At 59.9% G+C, this 13,818-nt stretch overlaps 1 protein-coding gene across 2 annotated transcripts in view; it reads right to left on the bottom strand.

The window, feature by feature from the left end:
• SPTBN5 (spectrin beta, non-erythrocytic 5) overlaps window positions 1-13,818 on the bottom strand; it is a 51,713-nt gene that overhangs the window by 18,029 nt on the left and 19,866 nt on the right. For both annotated transcript variants that reach the window (XM_044925195.2, XM_044925194.2), the window contains 23 exons: window positions 13,419-13,549; window positions 12,937-13,176; window positions 12,373-12,648; window positions 11,081-11,321; window positions 10,787-10,926; window positions 10,508-10,607; window positions 9,605-9,775; window positions 8,978-9,142; window positions 8,318-8,532; window positions 7,755-7,938; window positions 7,350-7,550; window positions 6,998-7,114; window positions 5,791-5,948; window positions 5,264-5,399; window positions 4,911-5,056; window positions 4,073-4,187; window positions 3,865-3,975; window positions 3,484-3,663; window positions 1,908-2,102; window positions 1,601-1,750; window positions 1,285-1,389; window positions 698-865; window positions 28-177 (listed from right to left, as the gene is read on the bottom strand). In XM_044925195.2, coding sequence (XP_044781130.2) covers window positions 28-177; window positions 698-865; window positions 1,285-1,389; window positions 1,601-1,750; window positions 1,908-2,102; window positions 3,484-3,663; window positions 3,865-3,975; window positions 4,073-4,187; window positions 4,911-5,056; window positions 5,264-5,399; window positions 5,791-5,948; window positions 6,998-7,114; window positions 7,350-7,550; window positions 7,755-7,938; window positions 8,318-8,532; window positions 8,978-9,142; window positions 9,605-9,775; window positions 10,508-10,607; window positions 10,787-10,926; window positions 11,081-11,321; window positions 12,373-12,648; window positions 12,937-13,176; window positions 13,419-13,549 — 3,795 coding nt within the window. The remainder of the gene's footprint in view (window positions 1-27; window positions 178-697; window positions 866-1,284; window positions 1,390-1,600; window positions 1,751-1,907; window positions 2,103-3,483; window positions 3,664-3,864; window positions 3,976-4,072; window positions 4,188-4,910; window positions 5,057-5,263; window positions 5,400-5,790; window positions 5,949-6,997; window positions 7,115-7,349; window positions 7,551-7,754; window positions 7,939-8,317; window positions 8,533-8,977; window positions 9,143-9,604; window positions 9,776-10,507; window positions 10,608-10,786; window positions 10,927-11,080; window positions 11,322-12,372; window positions 12,649-12,936; window positions 13,177-13,418; window positions 13,550-13,818) is intronic.

Raw genomic sequence — 13,818 nt, 5'->3', positions numbered from 1 at the left:
CGTGGGGGCTGAGGGCCTGGCTGTTACCTTGACAACAGAGGTTATGATTTCCTCATGGGCCTGGACCTCAGCCTCAAAGGCCTGGTGTTTCTGCAGGTGTCTCAACTTAGCTTTCAGGTCCCCAGAAGGGACTGGCTCGTTCAGCTGCTGGAGTTGCTCCTGGATCCAGTCCTTGGCCTGGTGGGGGTGGGGACGTGAGTCTCACAATGCTGATGGTCCACAGAGATGTCCCACACGCTTGCCCTCAGCTGTGCCCAGGCAGTGGACTGCTGGCCCGAGGGGAGGGCTGGGCAGTGCCTGGTAAATAAGATCCAGCAGTCTGGGCCCAGGAAGACAGCCCCAGCTCAGCTGGTCCCCCAGCCATAGGAAGGGGCTGGGCAGGGACCTTGGGTGGGACCTCATTTTGGAGGTGAGGCTCGCTGGCCCCGGGACCCTGGACTGATCTGCTCCCTCCCAGTGCCTCTCTTTGCCCTGGGTCTGCAAGAGCTTAGGAAGCAGAGGGGTCTCCACACACAGGGTCTTCGAATCAAACGTCTAGGCTCCAGCATGGCCTCTCAGAAAGCCATTTAACTCTCCAAACTTCAGTGTCCTCATCACAGGGCTGTGGTGAGGCCTGAACAAGCTGCAAAGGTGGACGTCATCTGGAACTGGGAGATGTGGCCCGAGTGGATGGCACTGGGCTGGGGTGGTCTCTGACCTGGGTGGCGGCCCTGATGAAGGCAGCCAGCAGCAGGGAGGTGTGCAAGGCTTGTTGCCGACTCTCCACCAGTTCCTTCACCCGAGCCCGGCGCTCCAGCACTGTGCAAAGCAGGTCCTGTGCCCTGGGGCCTCCGAGCATCTTCACTTGCTCACACAGAGCTGCCTCCTGTGGGCAGAGTCAGGGGTCAGGGAGCAAAGCCTGCTGTTCTTCCACTCAGAGGCTGGCCCACAGGGAAGACCCGCTCTCGCGCTGCATGGCTCAGGGCTGGCTGGTCCTCCCAGCAAGCCAGAACCAGCCCTGGCTTTCACCAGACTGCCCCCCTTGGTTCCCCTATGACCGTGTGATATGGAGCCACGTGGTCCCTGTGTGCCTGCAGTGTGGTCCACTCTGTTCCAGGCCCTCCTCCTGAGCCACACATCCCATTCTGCTCAGTCAGCCCTGACCAGGGGCTCCTAGCCCCTCCAGGCCACCCCTGTACATCAGCGTTACTGTGGGTACACACCAAGCCCCCCACCCCTCCCACTTAGAACTCCCTAAATTCCCAAACTGCCCCCATCCCACCTCTGACTCCCTGAATCCATTACCTTCTCCTCCTGTGCAGCCAGCACCTTCTGGAAGGTCTCATGCTTGCGAATTAACTGCTCTACCTCTTCCACCGAGCTCCCCAAGGCACTGGTTTTCAGGAGGACCTGTTTCAGTCCATGGAGAAGTCAGAGAGGCCACCAGGGATGGTTCAGACAGTCAGCCCCCACCCCCATTTGCAGCCATCTGGGCTGAGGCAGGGCACGGCCTCTGAGCTCCACATCAGGGCAAGAGCCAGGGTCCCAGGAAGCAAGAGAGTGAGCTGGGGAGAGGAGAGAAGAGGGAGCACTAGGCAGGCTCTGGGGTGAGGGCACCTGCCTCCCGGGCCTTCAGGGTCTCATCCAGGCGGCCACACTTCCTGAGGAAGAGCTGCTCCTGGCCCATGGCCTGCAGCCTCTCCTGCTTCTGCTGCCAGGCCTGGAATACCTGCTCCCGCTTGTCCCGCAGGGCTTGCAGCCCGTCTCGGACCTGAGGATGGGCACATGGGGAGCCTGCACTCCAGAGAGCTGCCTGCATGGGACAGACGTGGGTCCCAAGGGGAAGCCTCTGGGGCAAGGGCACAGGGATTAGGTGCAGGCTCGGTTCAGGAAGGCTGGGGGGCGGCACTGGGAAAGGGGGGGCCTACCTCCTTGATGCATGTCCCTGCAGCCAGAAGCGCCTGCTGGCCCAGCTGGGCGGCCTGCTGGTACAGCTCCTCCCGGGCCTCCAGCATGGCCCGAAGCTGTTGGTGGGCGCTGAGCCCACTCCCGGGCTCCTGGGAGCCGGCCTCCACTTGCAGCTCCTGCCACACGCTGGCCACCCAGGAGGTGTAGTCCCGCACCTGGATCCCAGGGAGATGGAGGGAGAGCTAGGCTGGGTGGCAGAGAACTGGGCTCTGAGCCACAACCACAGCCCGCCTGGAGTGCACGCACCGGAGTGGCCTGAGCTGTCCCGGGTCAGACCTCAGATGAGGCTCGTGAGGCCTGTGGTCACCTGGCTCCTCCGCTGTCATCCAACCCAGTTTTCCCAGGTCACTAAACTTGCACAAGGGCCAAGCCAGGCTCCTCCTGCCCTGCCTGGCACTTCTCTCCACCCTGGGTTTTCGCTGCCCCTCTTGCTTAGAAGTTCTTTTCCTCCCTTCCATCCCTTCCAAGTTTCCATGTTCATCAAGGGCCAAGGCCTTCTTTCCCTGTGGAGCCACCCCTGCCCCCTGACATCTCACCGCCTACCTTGTCCTCTGAATCTCTGGTTTTGTATTTATAAACGGTCTTCTGTTGATTTACATGCAAACACATGTTAGAGCTGGAGGAGCCTTAGATCCTAGTCCTGACAGCTCAGTGCACAAACGAAGCAGGGTAAATAGCACAACAAGTGCGCAGGAGATCGTAACCTCCAGGCGCTCACACACAGGGGTAACAAGCTGGGGTCAGGGCCTTGCTCAAGCCCACGCTGCTAGAAAGTGGCAGAGGTGGGCCTCTAAAGGTGGGCCTCAAGCCTTTTTGCTGTGTTAAAGTTTGAGTCTCCCAGTCTACCAGGTACTGGGACAGCGATGGCCAGGGCCCTCTGTCCCAATCTGACTCCCAAGGCTCGTCTCCCAGCTAGACAAGCTCCCTGATGGCAGTGATTCTGTCTTACATATGCTCTGTATCACCCCCTCTCCCCACCAACAGCTCCTAGCAGAGAGCTCAACACAGATGTTACAAGAGATGCTGGCTGATCCAGAGGTCGTCGTCTAGGACATTTGGGTCTCTAAGAGTCGGACACGACTGAGCGACTTCACTTTCACTTTTCACTTTCATGCACTGGAGAAGGAAATGGCAACCCAGTCCAGTGTTCTTGCCTGGAGAATCCCAGGGTCGGCGGAGCCTGGTGGGCTGCCGTCTATGGGGTCACACAGAGTCGGACACGACTGAAGCGACTTAGCAGCAGCAGCAGCAGCAGTTACGGGCTTCCCTGGGCTGTTTTCCCTCCTGAGCTCTGGCTGGTACCCCTATGTCCGACTGCACTGTCACACACGAGCTGGTGTCAACCCAAAACTAAGGAGTCACTGTTGCACCCCCGTACTCAGCCCTCTGGCAGACACCAGCATGTGCCCAGGGCTCCTTCTTCTTGTGGTCACATCTGTTTTGCCTCCAGAGTTGGAGGGCCTCATTAATGCATGCACACTCACAGCATCACACACATACACACACACACAGCCCTGGGGAAGGAAGAACCCTCACCGCCATGTGGAAGCGGGCCAGGAGCCATGCCCGCTTGAGCTGGGCCCGGCGCTGCTCTGCTCGGAGCTTCAGGGTCTCCCAGGCCTGCACCAGGGCCTGCTGCCTCTGCTGTACTGCATGGGCCTGCGGCCCGGGCCCTAGCTTCTGCACCGTGCCTCCCATCTTCAGCAACTCCTGCAGCTGGGAGCAGGGTGGGGATAAGAGGGAAGGGTTGTGTCCTCCTAGAGGTGAAGGGCCTGCCCTGTCCCACAGCTCCCTCTGGGGTGCTGCCCTTGGAGCGCAGTGGGCCCGACTGGCAGCTCCGAGAGTGGGGAAAGCTGCAGAGCAGATGGGCAGGCCTGAGGGGCCCCGAGGGGGAGAGGCAGCCAGACCTGGGCTCACCTGCTGGTCAGTGCCCATGAGTTCACGTTCCAGCCCCTCATGTCTTCTCAGCTGGGCCTCCAGCCCACGCAGGTCCTGGGCCACATCACAGGGGAGGCTGGTGGTTTTCTCCTGAGGAAAGGGGATCAGGAATGGAGGGTGTGGCGCTGGGTCAGGAGCCACTTCTAGAAGGAAATGTCCCCATGATCCTCCCACCCCCGGCTCACACCTGGACCTGCGTGAGGGCTTCCAACATGTCTCGGTGAACCTTGAGGGTGGCCTCAGCATCTCGGAGCAGACGGCCTCGGGCCTGGGTCAGCTCCCACAGCTCTGACCAGGCAGCCCTACTCATGGGAGACGGGTGGCCGATCAGCCATTGATTTAACGCCTCATTTCACCCCCTTGCCAGGCTGGTTAGCCCTCCTCCTCTCTGCACTTTATCCAGGACTGGCCCACATCGCCCCTTCTAAACCCTCCCTCCTGTCTGGTCGTGGCCGGAAGCCTCTCTTTCTACCTTTGCTTTGAATTCAGCCCTCTGCTGTTGTCACACGCAACACTTTCCTAATTTCTGAGCTCTTTGATACTCTTTACATCTTGTGCCTTCAAGTCTCAATAAGTCAATCAGATTGTAATTTCTCTTTTGCCCTCCTGATGTACTCAGCAAACTCTCCCTGAGCTCCTAGGGCTGGGTCCGGCTAGGGGTTATGACCCAGGACGACCCTGCCTCAAATCTCACAGGTTGGGGGAGGGTTCAAACCAGCACGTGGGGAGCCAGGCAGTCCCCACAGCCCCTCCAAGTCCTGAGAGTCAGGGGTTTGGAAAAGCGCCCCTGCGGGTCTGGGCAGGGCTCTCTGACCCGCACACCCCTCCTTGCTTCCCTTCACTGCCCACGTCATCCATGGCACAGCCACCCGTGGCAGGCTTGGCATCCCTGAAAGCAGTGCCTTCCCATCAGGGCAGACAGAGCCAGTGTGGCCCTGGGCGCATACGCCCTCTCTAAGTCCCCCGGGACCTGTCTGTCCAGCACCCTTCCCCGAGCCCATGCCCTGGGTCTGCCCGGCACTTACTGAAGATCCCGCTGCATCTGATGGGCCCTGGGGGCTGCTCTGTGCCCTTGTTCCAGCAGCTTCTCTGCCAGCTGCTGGCAGCTTGCCACCCGCTTGCCACCTGTCTCTACTGTGCGCTGAAACCTGACAAACTTGGTGCAGAGATGCTGAGGAGAGAGGGGAAGAGGTAACAGGCCCCAGCTGGAGAGACAGCAAGCGGCCCGGGGAGCGAGGCCCCCACTGACATCTGGGCAATGGGGGGCTGGATAGCTGCAGCGCCTGCCCCCACTACTCAGAAGGCCTGTCCTCAGCTAGGACTCATAAGCCCCTTCTACACACAGCCCAGCCGGCCCCTGCCCCCAGCCTCTTCTCACCAGGATGTCCTCATAGTCCTCCCCAAGGCTCTCTCCTCTTCCAGCCACTTGCTTCTGGCTGGTCAGCCAGCCCTGCAGGTCCTCAGCCTCCCTCATGAACTCGTGCAGCTTCAGGGTCCCCTCCAGCTCCCGGTCCCTGTGGGGATAGCCCATGGTTCCCCCGAAATTAGCTGCCCACACCCCTGAGGACAGCTGACCTAGCCAAAGTGGGTGGCCTGAAGGAGGAGATTATTCATGTTTCCTGCCTAAGCTTGAGGCTGGGGATTCGGGGAGACGTAAAGAAGGTCAGGGCAGGGCAGGTGAAGGTGTAGGTAGAGGGAAGAAATGGGGAGCTGGGGGCCCAAGTTCCTGCCCAGTGGGCCCTCACTGAGGAATTTATGAAAAGAAGGGAGCAATACACAGCAAGGAGCCATCTGTCAGCTCTGTGGGCCTGGGGTCATGGGCTCCTTCCAATCAGAGTTAAGGTATGGAAACAATCAACCGTGGCCAGGTCACCTAAACCTGGGGAGAGGTACAACGCCCCTCACCGTGTGGCTGCCAGCTCCTGCAGGGCCTGCAGCCGCTCCCGGAGCCTCTTCTGCACCACGCCCAGCTGGGCAGGGGCCTTGGGGCCAGTGAGGGTTTGGGCTCTCCAGTCAAGCTCCTCCACGGAGCTCCAAAAACGAGCCAGTTCCTGTTGCAGGGCCTGCCAGCACACAAGGCTCAGGCTGGGGTGGTTTATTCATCTATCCATCTACCCACCCTCCTGATCATTCAACCCATCGATCACACACCCATCCTGTTCCTCCTTCCACTCACCCACCCACCCACACACTCACCCATCCACCCACCCTGACCATCTGCTCACTCACACACCGATCACTCATCTACCCAATAGTGATGGGAGTTCTTATTGCTCCAAGAAAGTGAAAATGCAGTCTGTGCCTGCAGAGGGCTCACTATTTAGCAGGGCAAAGTGAACGCTGGGTCCTCTGGGCCAAGGAAGAGAGGCTACGGGAGGCAGGTACTGAGCCCCAGTCTCCCAGTATGAAAACGGATGGAGTCAAGTGAGCAGTCCAGGATGCCCGGGAGATGGAAGCTCTATGGGGCTTTGGCTAAGGGCACGCCCCTTAGGAATGGCCCCCTGAAAGCCCTCAGTCACCGGACCCTCAAACGCTGACCACTAGGGATAGGTAGACAAAACGCCCAGACAGGTGGACGCTTCAGTGGTAACAGAAAGCAGGATTGCTCCGGGATGCAGGGCTCACATGTGGTTCTGAGAGTCAGATTCCAGGAAGGATGAGGGTGTTCCAGGCCTCTCTTAACTTTAATAGGGGATGCTGATGAGGTAGGTTTCAGGGATGGTTAACTCAAAGGATGATATTCAAAGTGTGGGAAGGAGAAGCCTGTGGAAGATGTGGGGATGGCTGGAACAGGTGACCCCAAAGGGAGCAGGAAAGTGCCAGGGGGAGGAAAGGAAGCTAGAAAAGAAGGCAGAGAAATCCTGAGGCCACAGGAGTGTGGACCACTATGGAGATGCAAGAAGAGGGAGGGCTCTTCAAAGGGGTGGTGTCTGAAGAGGGGGGCAACTGGGGGTGGGCAGGGGGCACTGCAGGGTTGGGTTTGGGGGGAGAGGCTGGACAGTCTTCAGGAAGAAAGAGCAGGGCTCTGCCTTTGGGCGTGTGACAGACCCCGTCCTCATGGCCTGTAACCACCCCAGTCCAGACCACAGCGGGGAAGCCCAGCACACACTACCTGGTGCTTCTTAATGAGCCTGACGGTGGCTGTCTCGTCCCCACCATAGTCCTGGCTGCTCACCAGCGGCCACTTCTCCTCCACCCAGTCCTCCAGCTCTGATGCGTCCAGGAAACACTGGCAAGAATGGAGTCAACTCACCTTGACATTCTCAGATGGACCCTCCATCACCCCTTGGGGACATCACACAGGCAGAAAGAAGGCTTCTGTTCCCATGGAGACTAGACAGCTCTGGGCCCCGAGTTCTCACCACTGACCCAGCTCCCTGAGAGCTCCAGGTCCCACAGACCTCACCCGAAGAGGCTGCCCAACTCTGACTACTTCCCCTGACCCTGTGGCCTCTGCATCATACCTCCTGGAGGGCAGCAGCCTGCTGCAGGTGCCGGGCCTGTGCCTCACACGCCTGCTCCAGATCCGCCCAGCGGCCCTCCAGCTCCTGGCACCGCTCCATGATGTGCTGGGCCTGGGGGTGCCCGGAGGCTGCGAGGTGTCGTCCGGAGCCCAGCACCTGTTGCACCTGTCCCTGGTGGGCTCTCACCTGCACCCGGAGTTCCTGCCACAGAACAGCATGAAGGGCGCCACTTCAGGGCACTCCTTAGCCACTGGGGGCCCAGAACAGAGCCGTGGATGTGCCTTGCAGGCAGAGAAGGGCTGGGGGCAGAGACTTGGAAATCAGGACTCCCTGAGTCATGGAGGAGGGCATCTAGGCTCTGGGAAAGGCATGTCAGGGATCCTGGGAGGAAACGGGGACTGTTACCTCATGCTTGTGGAGAAGGTGGTGGGCATCATATGGGTACTTAGCAGAGCTGGTGCTGGGCATGGGCATGTGCTCTGCTATCCACACGAGCTCCGCGTTGCTCAGGTGGTGGAAGTGGTACAGCTCAACCGAGGCCTGCAGCTGCCGTCGCCGGCTGGCCAGATGTTCCTGCAGGGCCTTGAACCTGGGTGGACAGAGGAGACAGAAAGGCTGGGAACAGGCAAGGTCCAGTGCCCAGTGCTTTCCTCATCCAAGTCAGGGGCCACAAAGGAAGAGGCAGGGGTTGGGGAACATCTGAAGATGGGGAGGCAGCTGGAAAGGCCCAGGGCCCAAGCTCCCACCCGGATGACCTCCCACCCGGATGACCTCCCTGGCTTTAGACTGTGGGGTGCTTAGGAAGACTGGCTGGGGTCTCTGACTCTCCTACCTCAGAAGTGACTCCACTCATAAGGGAAGGACGCATGGACAACCTCAGGGCCTTGAGGCGCCACTCTGCTGGGCCCACTGGGTGAAATCAGGCAGTTACACACAATGGGGTGGGGGTGGGACAAGCAGCCGAGTACCTCTGGAGGTATTTTTGCGTCTCCTCCACAATGGCCTGGGAACTGACTGCCTGACGGGCCTCGGGGACAAAGGCAGCCATCTTGCTGGCCAGTGCCTGGCTCTCAGCCTCCAGCTGGCTGTGCTGTTTCTGCAGCCCCCGGCTGGAGCCCAGGTCCTGTCCCATCTCTGCCATCTGCATGGTCCCCTCTAGCTGCTCCATCTTCTCCTTGGCTTCCTGGGGAGGGAATCAGGGCGCTGCATTAGGCTGCCCGTGTGCAGACTGGCAAGTGGCCCTTCTTGGACGCTAAGGCTGCAGGGCTAGCAGCACGCCAGATTCACCAAGCACTGTTTGGGGAATCTCTGTCCCCGCCACTGTCTATCTCCAACCCGCGGTGCCCAATCCTTCTCCCAGAGCCTCATGAGTGTCCCCATCCTCTCTCACTTCTGCCTCTCAGGGAGACTCAAGTCATGCTGAGCACGCACAGGCACATAGGGGGCAGTCTTGGATTGGCCAACAGTGGGTAGCTGGGGTCAACAGGCCACAGGCTAGAGGCCTCCACAGGCCGCAGGACTTTTCAGGGCCGCTCCAGAGTCAGTAGAGCGCCCCGACTCCTCCTCTCCCCACTTTCTCTCCTGTCTATTCAGGCTCCTTCCTGGATCCTCCCCTCTCTTGGGCCCACCTGTAGCAGCCGCAGGAGCTGGTCCTGCTGCCGAGTCTGCTGGAGCTGCTTCCCACGCTCTGCCATCTTGCATCTCAACTCTTCCCACTTGCTACTTAGGCCCTGAAGCCTGGCCTGCACGTCCTCCTGGGCATGGGGCCTGCTGCTCAGCAGCTCTCTCCCGACCTGCAGTGGACACAAAGGCCTGGGGTGTCTGGTTGAGCTGCTGGTACTGGGAGTGGCCGTGGTGGGCTGGGTCCGGGGGCAGCAGTGGGAGTGACTGGTTGCAAGCTGCACTCCACAGGCCGCAAGGGCGCCTCCAGCTGTTCGTGTGGCCCCAGATCTGTGGGCACTGGCGGGAGGGCTTTCCTCTGATGCCTGGAAATAGTGTGGCGTGAGCAGGCACTGGACAGCTGGTAGGAGGACTGTGTCCAGGCAGAGGCGGCAGGCTAGGGGGCTACCTCTTAGACTTGAGGGGAAGGGACGAGAAAAGCTCTCTGGGCTGGTTTGCGTGCTAAGACCGGGGTTGCCCGCTGAGTGAAGGAGGAAGCTAGGGGATGCTAATGCTCTGGAGAGTGAGATCCATTCTTCCTGCAGTGGAAACATGAAGCCGAGCAGGCCCCGCACCCTGGTCCCAGCATCCCTCACCTGCTGCAGGCCCTCCACGTGCCCCTGGGTGGCTGCCAGCTCACACGTGGCTGCCTCGTGCCGCCTGAGTTTCCTCATGATGTTGCTGGGCTCTCGAGATGGCTCGTCCACCAACACCCGCCCCTTCTCCTCCATCCACAGCATCACCTCCACCACGTCCTGCTTCCATTCCTGCCCAGGAACCAGGGGAGGGTGGTTATTACAGAGTGTGGTGAGGGCTGGTATGAGGACCTCTTGGAAGAGGGGTCTGAGGGTGCCCTGAGGGGAAGAGCAGGTTGAGGAGCCAATCCTAGGGTGCAGGAGAGGTAGGGGCAGGGGTTATTGCTCCCAAGTGGGAACAAGGAAACAGATGGGGAGAAAAATGTCTCAGGGAAAGCAGTAGAAAGAAGCCTGGAGAATCAGGGTCTGGCCTCACAGCACCTAGTGCCCAGAGAGGAGGGGCATTTGGCCAGGAGCCCCCTGATTCAGCACATCAGATCATGGATGGCCCTCTGTGTCCAGGAGGCCTGTGGACTGGCCCAGCTTTGAGCCTCCATCGGGGGCAGAACAGACATCCAACAGAGTCAAGCTCTGCAGCTGGAGCCCAGGACCCATGCAAGAGCCTGGAGCATGGCCAGAAACGCTGGGGCTGAGGAGCAGCTGGCCGAGGGAGGGGCCTAGACTTTGGGTCCAGGCCTGTCTCTAAGCAGTGTGGCCCGAGCCTTGATTTTCCTCAACTGGAAAAATCAGAGTCATGATACTCATCTCACAAGAGGTGCTGGGAGGGTCGGTAAACACTTGGGAAAGTGCTTTGTAAACTGCAGTGCCCCGCACAGCACAGTTGTAGTTCAGCAGCGGACTCTGAGGCATTCCTCCCGGGAAGGTCTCGTGCACTGGGGCAGGGGTTGGGGGGGAACCCCTCACCTGGAGCTGGAGAGAGGCCAGCAGCTGCCTCCTTCTCTGCTCACTCCTCTCCTGGACCCTGGTCCACCATTCCTGGATGCTCTGCAGTTGTTCTCTGACCCTGCAGGGCAGGTGGAGTCAGGGAGGGTAGGTGAAGGCTCCAATCTACCTGAGGCCCACCACAAAGGTTGGACCCACCACAGCCCAAGGTTCACCCTGCTGTCCCCTCACTCCCTGGGCACTCTCCCAGCCTCAGGGTAATGGGCTGTGCAGGCCCTGTCCAGACAGGCCCAGGCTTACTTGTGTGCAGCGGGGTGTCGGCTCTGAGCCAGCTTCTTGCCACGTGCCCGTAGATCCTCTGTTCTAGAGCCAAGGGCATCCAGCAGCCACCCACACTCCTGGTGCTTCTGCATCAGGCTCTGGGCCTCCACCACACCCTCCTAGAGACACAGAGACTGGGGTCAGGCTGAGAGGAGGGGAGTGGTCAGCACCATCTCACCCACTGCCAACCCAAGGGCCTCCCTGCCCAGCCTGGCTTCAGGCTCCTACTTCCTGGGGAAGGCACATCCCAGCTGCACACCCCCAGCTCCATACCTGGAGGCTGTCCAGCTGTAGGAAGGCCTCATGGTTGGCACAGGAGGCAGTGAAACCATCCACGTCTTGACCAAACTTCTGCAATTCCAGCCCCTCCTGCAGTTGCTGCTGTCTTTGCTCCCAGGCAGCCTTCAACTCCTGGCCTTGGTGGCCCAGGAGCCTCAGGGTACTAGCTGCCTCTCGGAAGTCTGGGGAGCCCGAGGCTGCCATGGGCTGGCCCTGAGTCTCCAGCTGCTGCAGCCTGTCCAGGACAACAGGCAGAGGGTCAAACCCTGTCTGCTCCCTGGGCCAACCTTCCTCCCCTCTGGCCTACACAGTTCATTCATCCAGGAGCTCTGAGGTGAGGGTAACTGGCAGGGGTCTGAGGTGGGTAAGCCCCGGGGGTCCACTCATCCTGTGGGATAGCTATGCCCTGGGCCACTGGTGAGACAGCAAACGTAACAAGCCCAGCCCAGCACTTGGGGCTCACTAGTTCCCGTGCTCCCTGCATGTCACACCTTGCTCCAGCTGGCCATGCTGATGATGGCGGTGCCCACGCCAGTGGATGGCTGGGCAGCGCACCCAGAAGAAATCATTCAGACCGCCTACATACTGGCTGTGGGGTCACCGCAAGCCTGGGTGAAGCCTAGAGTGATTAGGAAAGGCAGCGACCCCTCTGCCGGGTATGCCCCCCAGGCTCACAGTTTGAGAACAAGTGACACCTTCGTGTGAATTAGGAAAAGGCTCAACTTCTCTGAGCTGGTGCAGCCCTCAAGTGGGTGGTAGCATCTAGTTAGCAGGGGTGGGCTGCATTTCAGGGTCCACTGGGCCACCTGAAGGCTCCTTCATATGTGGCACAGGCCGCAGACTGCACCCACCCCTGCAGGACGAGGGGAGACATCGCCGTACTGAAGAGGGTGTTGTCTTAGTCCTGGGCGGCAAGAGGCTGAGCCATTTTTTTTGCTCCAGGGGCCTGTGGGGTCTGTATTACCCAGAATAGGTTAGGTGGCTCGGCCACCCTGACAGAGCAGTCCCCCATGCTCCCCTGCATGGGGCATGGCCAGGCCTGGACAGGATAGAACATTCCAGGAGGCTCAGACTCTGCCCCGGGTCCCTCCCCAACACATTCAAGATGTCTGACCAGTCTTTGGTTTCACCCGCCTCTTTGTAAACCTGCTTCAGGCGCCAGGACGGACACCAGCCTGGGCCACGCCCCTGGTGACACGCCGCTCCCCATCTGTCCCTTCCTGGTGCCCCGTCCCCACAGGCCAGGGCCAGCCGAATGCGTGCCCCACCTGCCCTCTCGTCCTGACCTCTCCTGCTGCAGGTGGATCTCCTCCAGCAGGTCTCGGTGCTTCTCCAGCAGCCGCTGGGCTGAGGCCACATCCACCGCCTCCTCCTCGCTGTGGAGCTTGGCCTGGATACTGTCCGCCCACAGCAGCAGCCGCTCACTCTCCTGCAGGAATTTCCGGTGGGCCCGGGCCCGGGCCCGCTGGGCCACTTGCTCCCGCACTCGCTCCAGCAGCCCCTGCAGTGTCTCTACATGTCCCTGCAGGGACGGGCTCTCTGCAGGGGCCATCTCCTCAACCCTGTGGACAGGACCCACCGCCCAGTCAGTGCCCCACCCCTGGCCCTGGGCCCAGGCGTATGTTCCCCAGGGCAAGTGGTGGCAACTCTGAACTGCCCCCTCACCCTCAATGGAGGGGCAGCGAGCACGGGTGGCTCTCATTCACCATGAGCATGTTCTCACACTGTTTCCCAATCTGTGCTCTGCCCTTCCGATGGCATACCCCATCCATCCTCCCACCTCAGTTTCTGTCCTCCTCCCCATTCCAGAGCCCTGCTTGGGGCTTTGCTGTGCTGAATCCTGGCCATACTTGCTAGCTGCCCTTTGCAGGTGGCGAATGTCTTTCTCCAGCACCAGCATCTTCTGCTGGCCCACTCGCAGAACATGGTGGCCATCCTCTGAGTTCCCCAGCTCCAAGCTTTCTAGCTGGAGTACCAGGTTTTGCAGCTGGACCTGTGTGGATCCACACTCCTGCAGAAAACTGCACACGTGTGTTGTGCACACCAGCTGTGTTTCCTTCTCTTTCTTCAGGGCCTCCAGCTGCTCCCACCTGGGCCGAGGGAACAGGGTTGTCTCAGGGATGCCATGTCACAGGGACACCTCTCCATCCAACCTGGGGCCTTGGTCAAGGCTCGCGTGACAAGAGCTGGCTGGCCGGCCATCCCCATACCCTCTCTTCCCATCCCTGACTAGTCTTTCTTTACTGGCATCTCAGGAGTCAGGTAAGCAGGTACTCAGGCCTGGGCACTAGCCAGCCTTCTCCACTCAGCAGCACTCCCTCTTCATTCTCACCTCTGGCTCAGTTCCTCCTGCTGTAGCTGGATTTGGGGGGAATCTCCAGGACACCTCTGCTTCAGCTGCTCAGCGGTGCTGTTAACCTCAGTCCAGAGGCCTCTTCCCACAGCCAGGGCAGTGAGGAAGTTCTAGGGAAAGGAGATTCCAGGCCTGGAGGAGGCCTTTTCTCTTCCTACAGTCCCCTTAATACTAGGAATGACCTCAGATATGCACTGCTACAGAGATGTTTGAGCTGCATCCCTCTGGAAGGACGGGGGTCTGTGTCCTTAAAGGGCTGGGATAGCCCTTTAAAAATTCAAGACCAGACATCCAAATTGGAAAGGAAGAAGCCAAACTGTCACTATTTGCAGATGACAAGATTTTATATATATAGAAAACCCTAAAGAATCCACGTGGT

The sequence above is a fragment of the Bubalus bubalis genome, chromosome 11 (genome assembly GCF_019923935.1).
Source record: "Bubalus bubalis isolate 160015118507 breed Murrah chromosome 11, NDDB_SH_1, whole genome shotgun sequence".
NCBI classification, from domain to species: Eukaryota; Metazoa; Chordata; class Mammalia; order Artiodactyla; family Bovidae; genus Bubalus; species Bubalus bubalis.
Note: the sequence above shows the minus strand (reverse complement) of the source record. Positions and strands in the feature narration are given on the sequence as shown.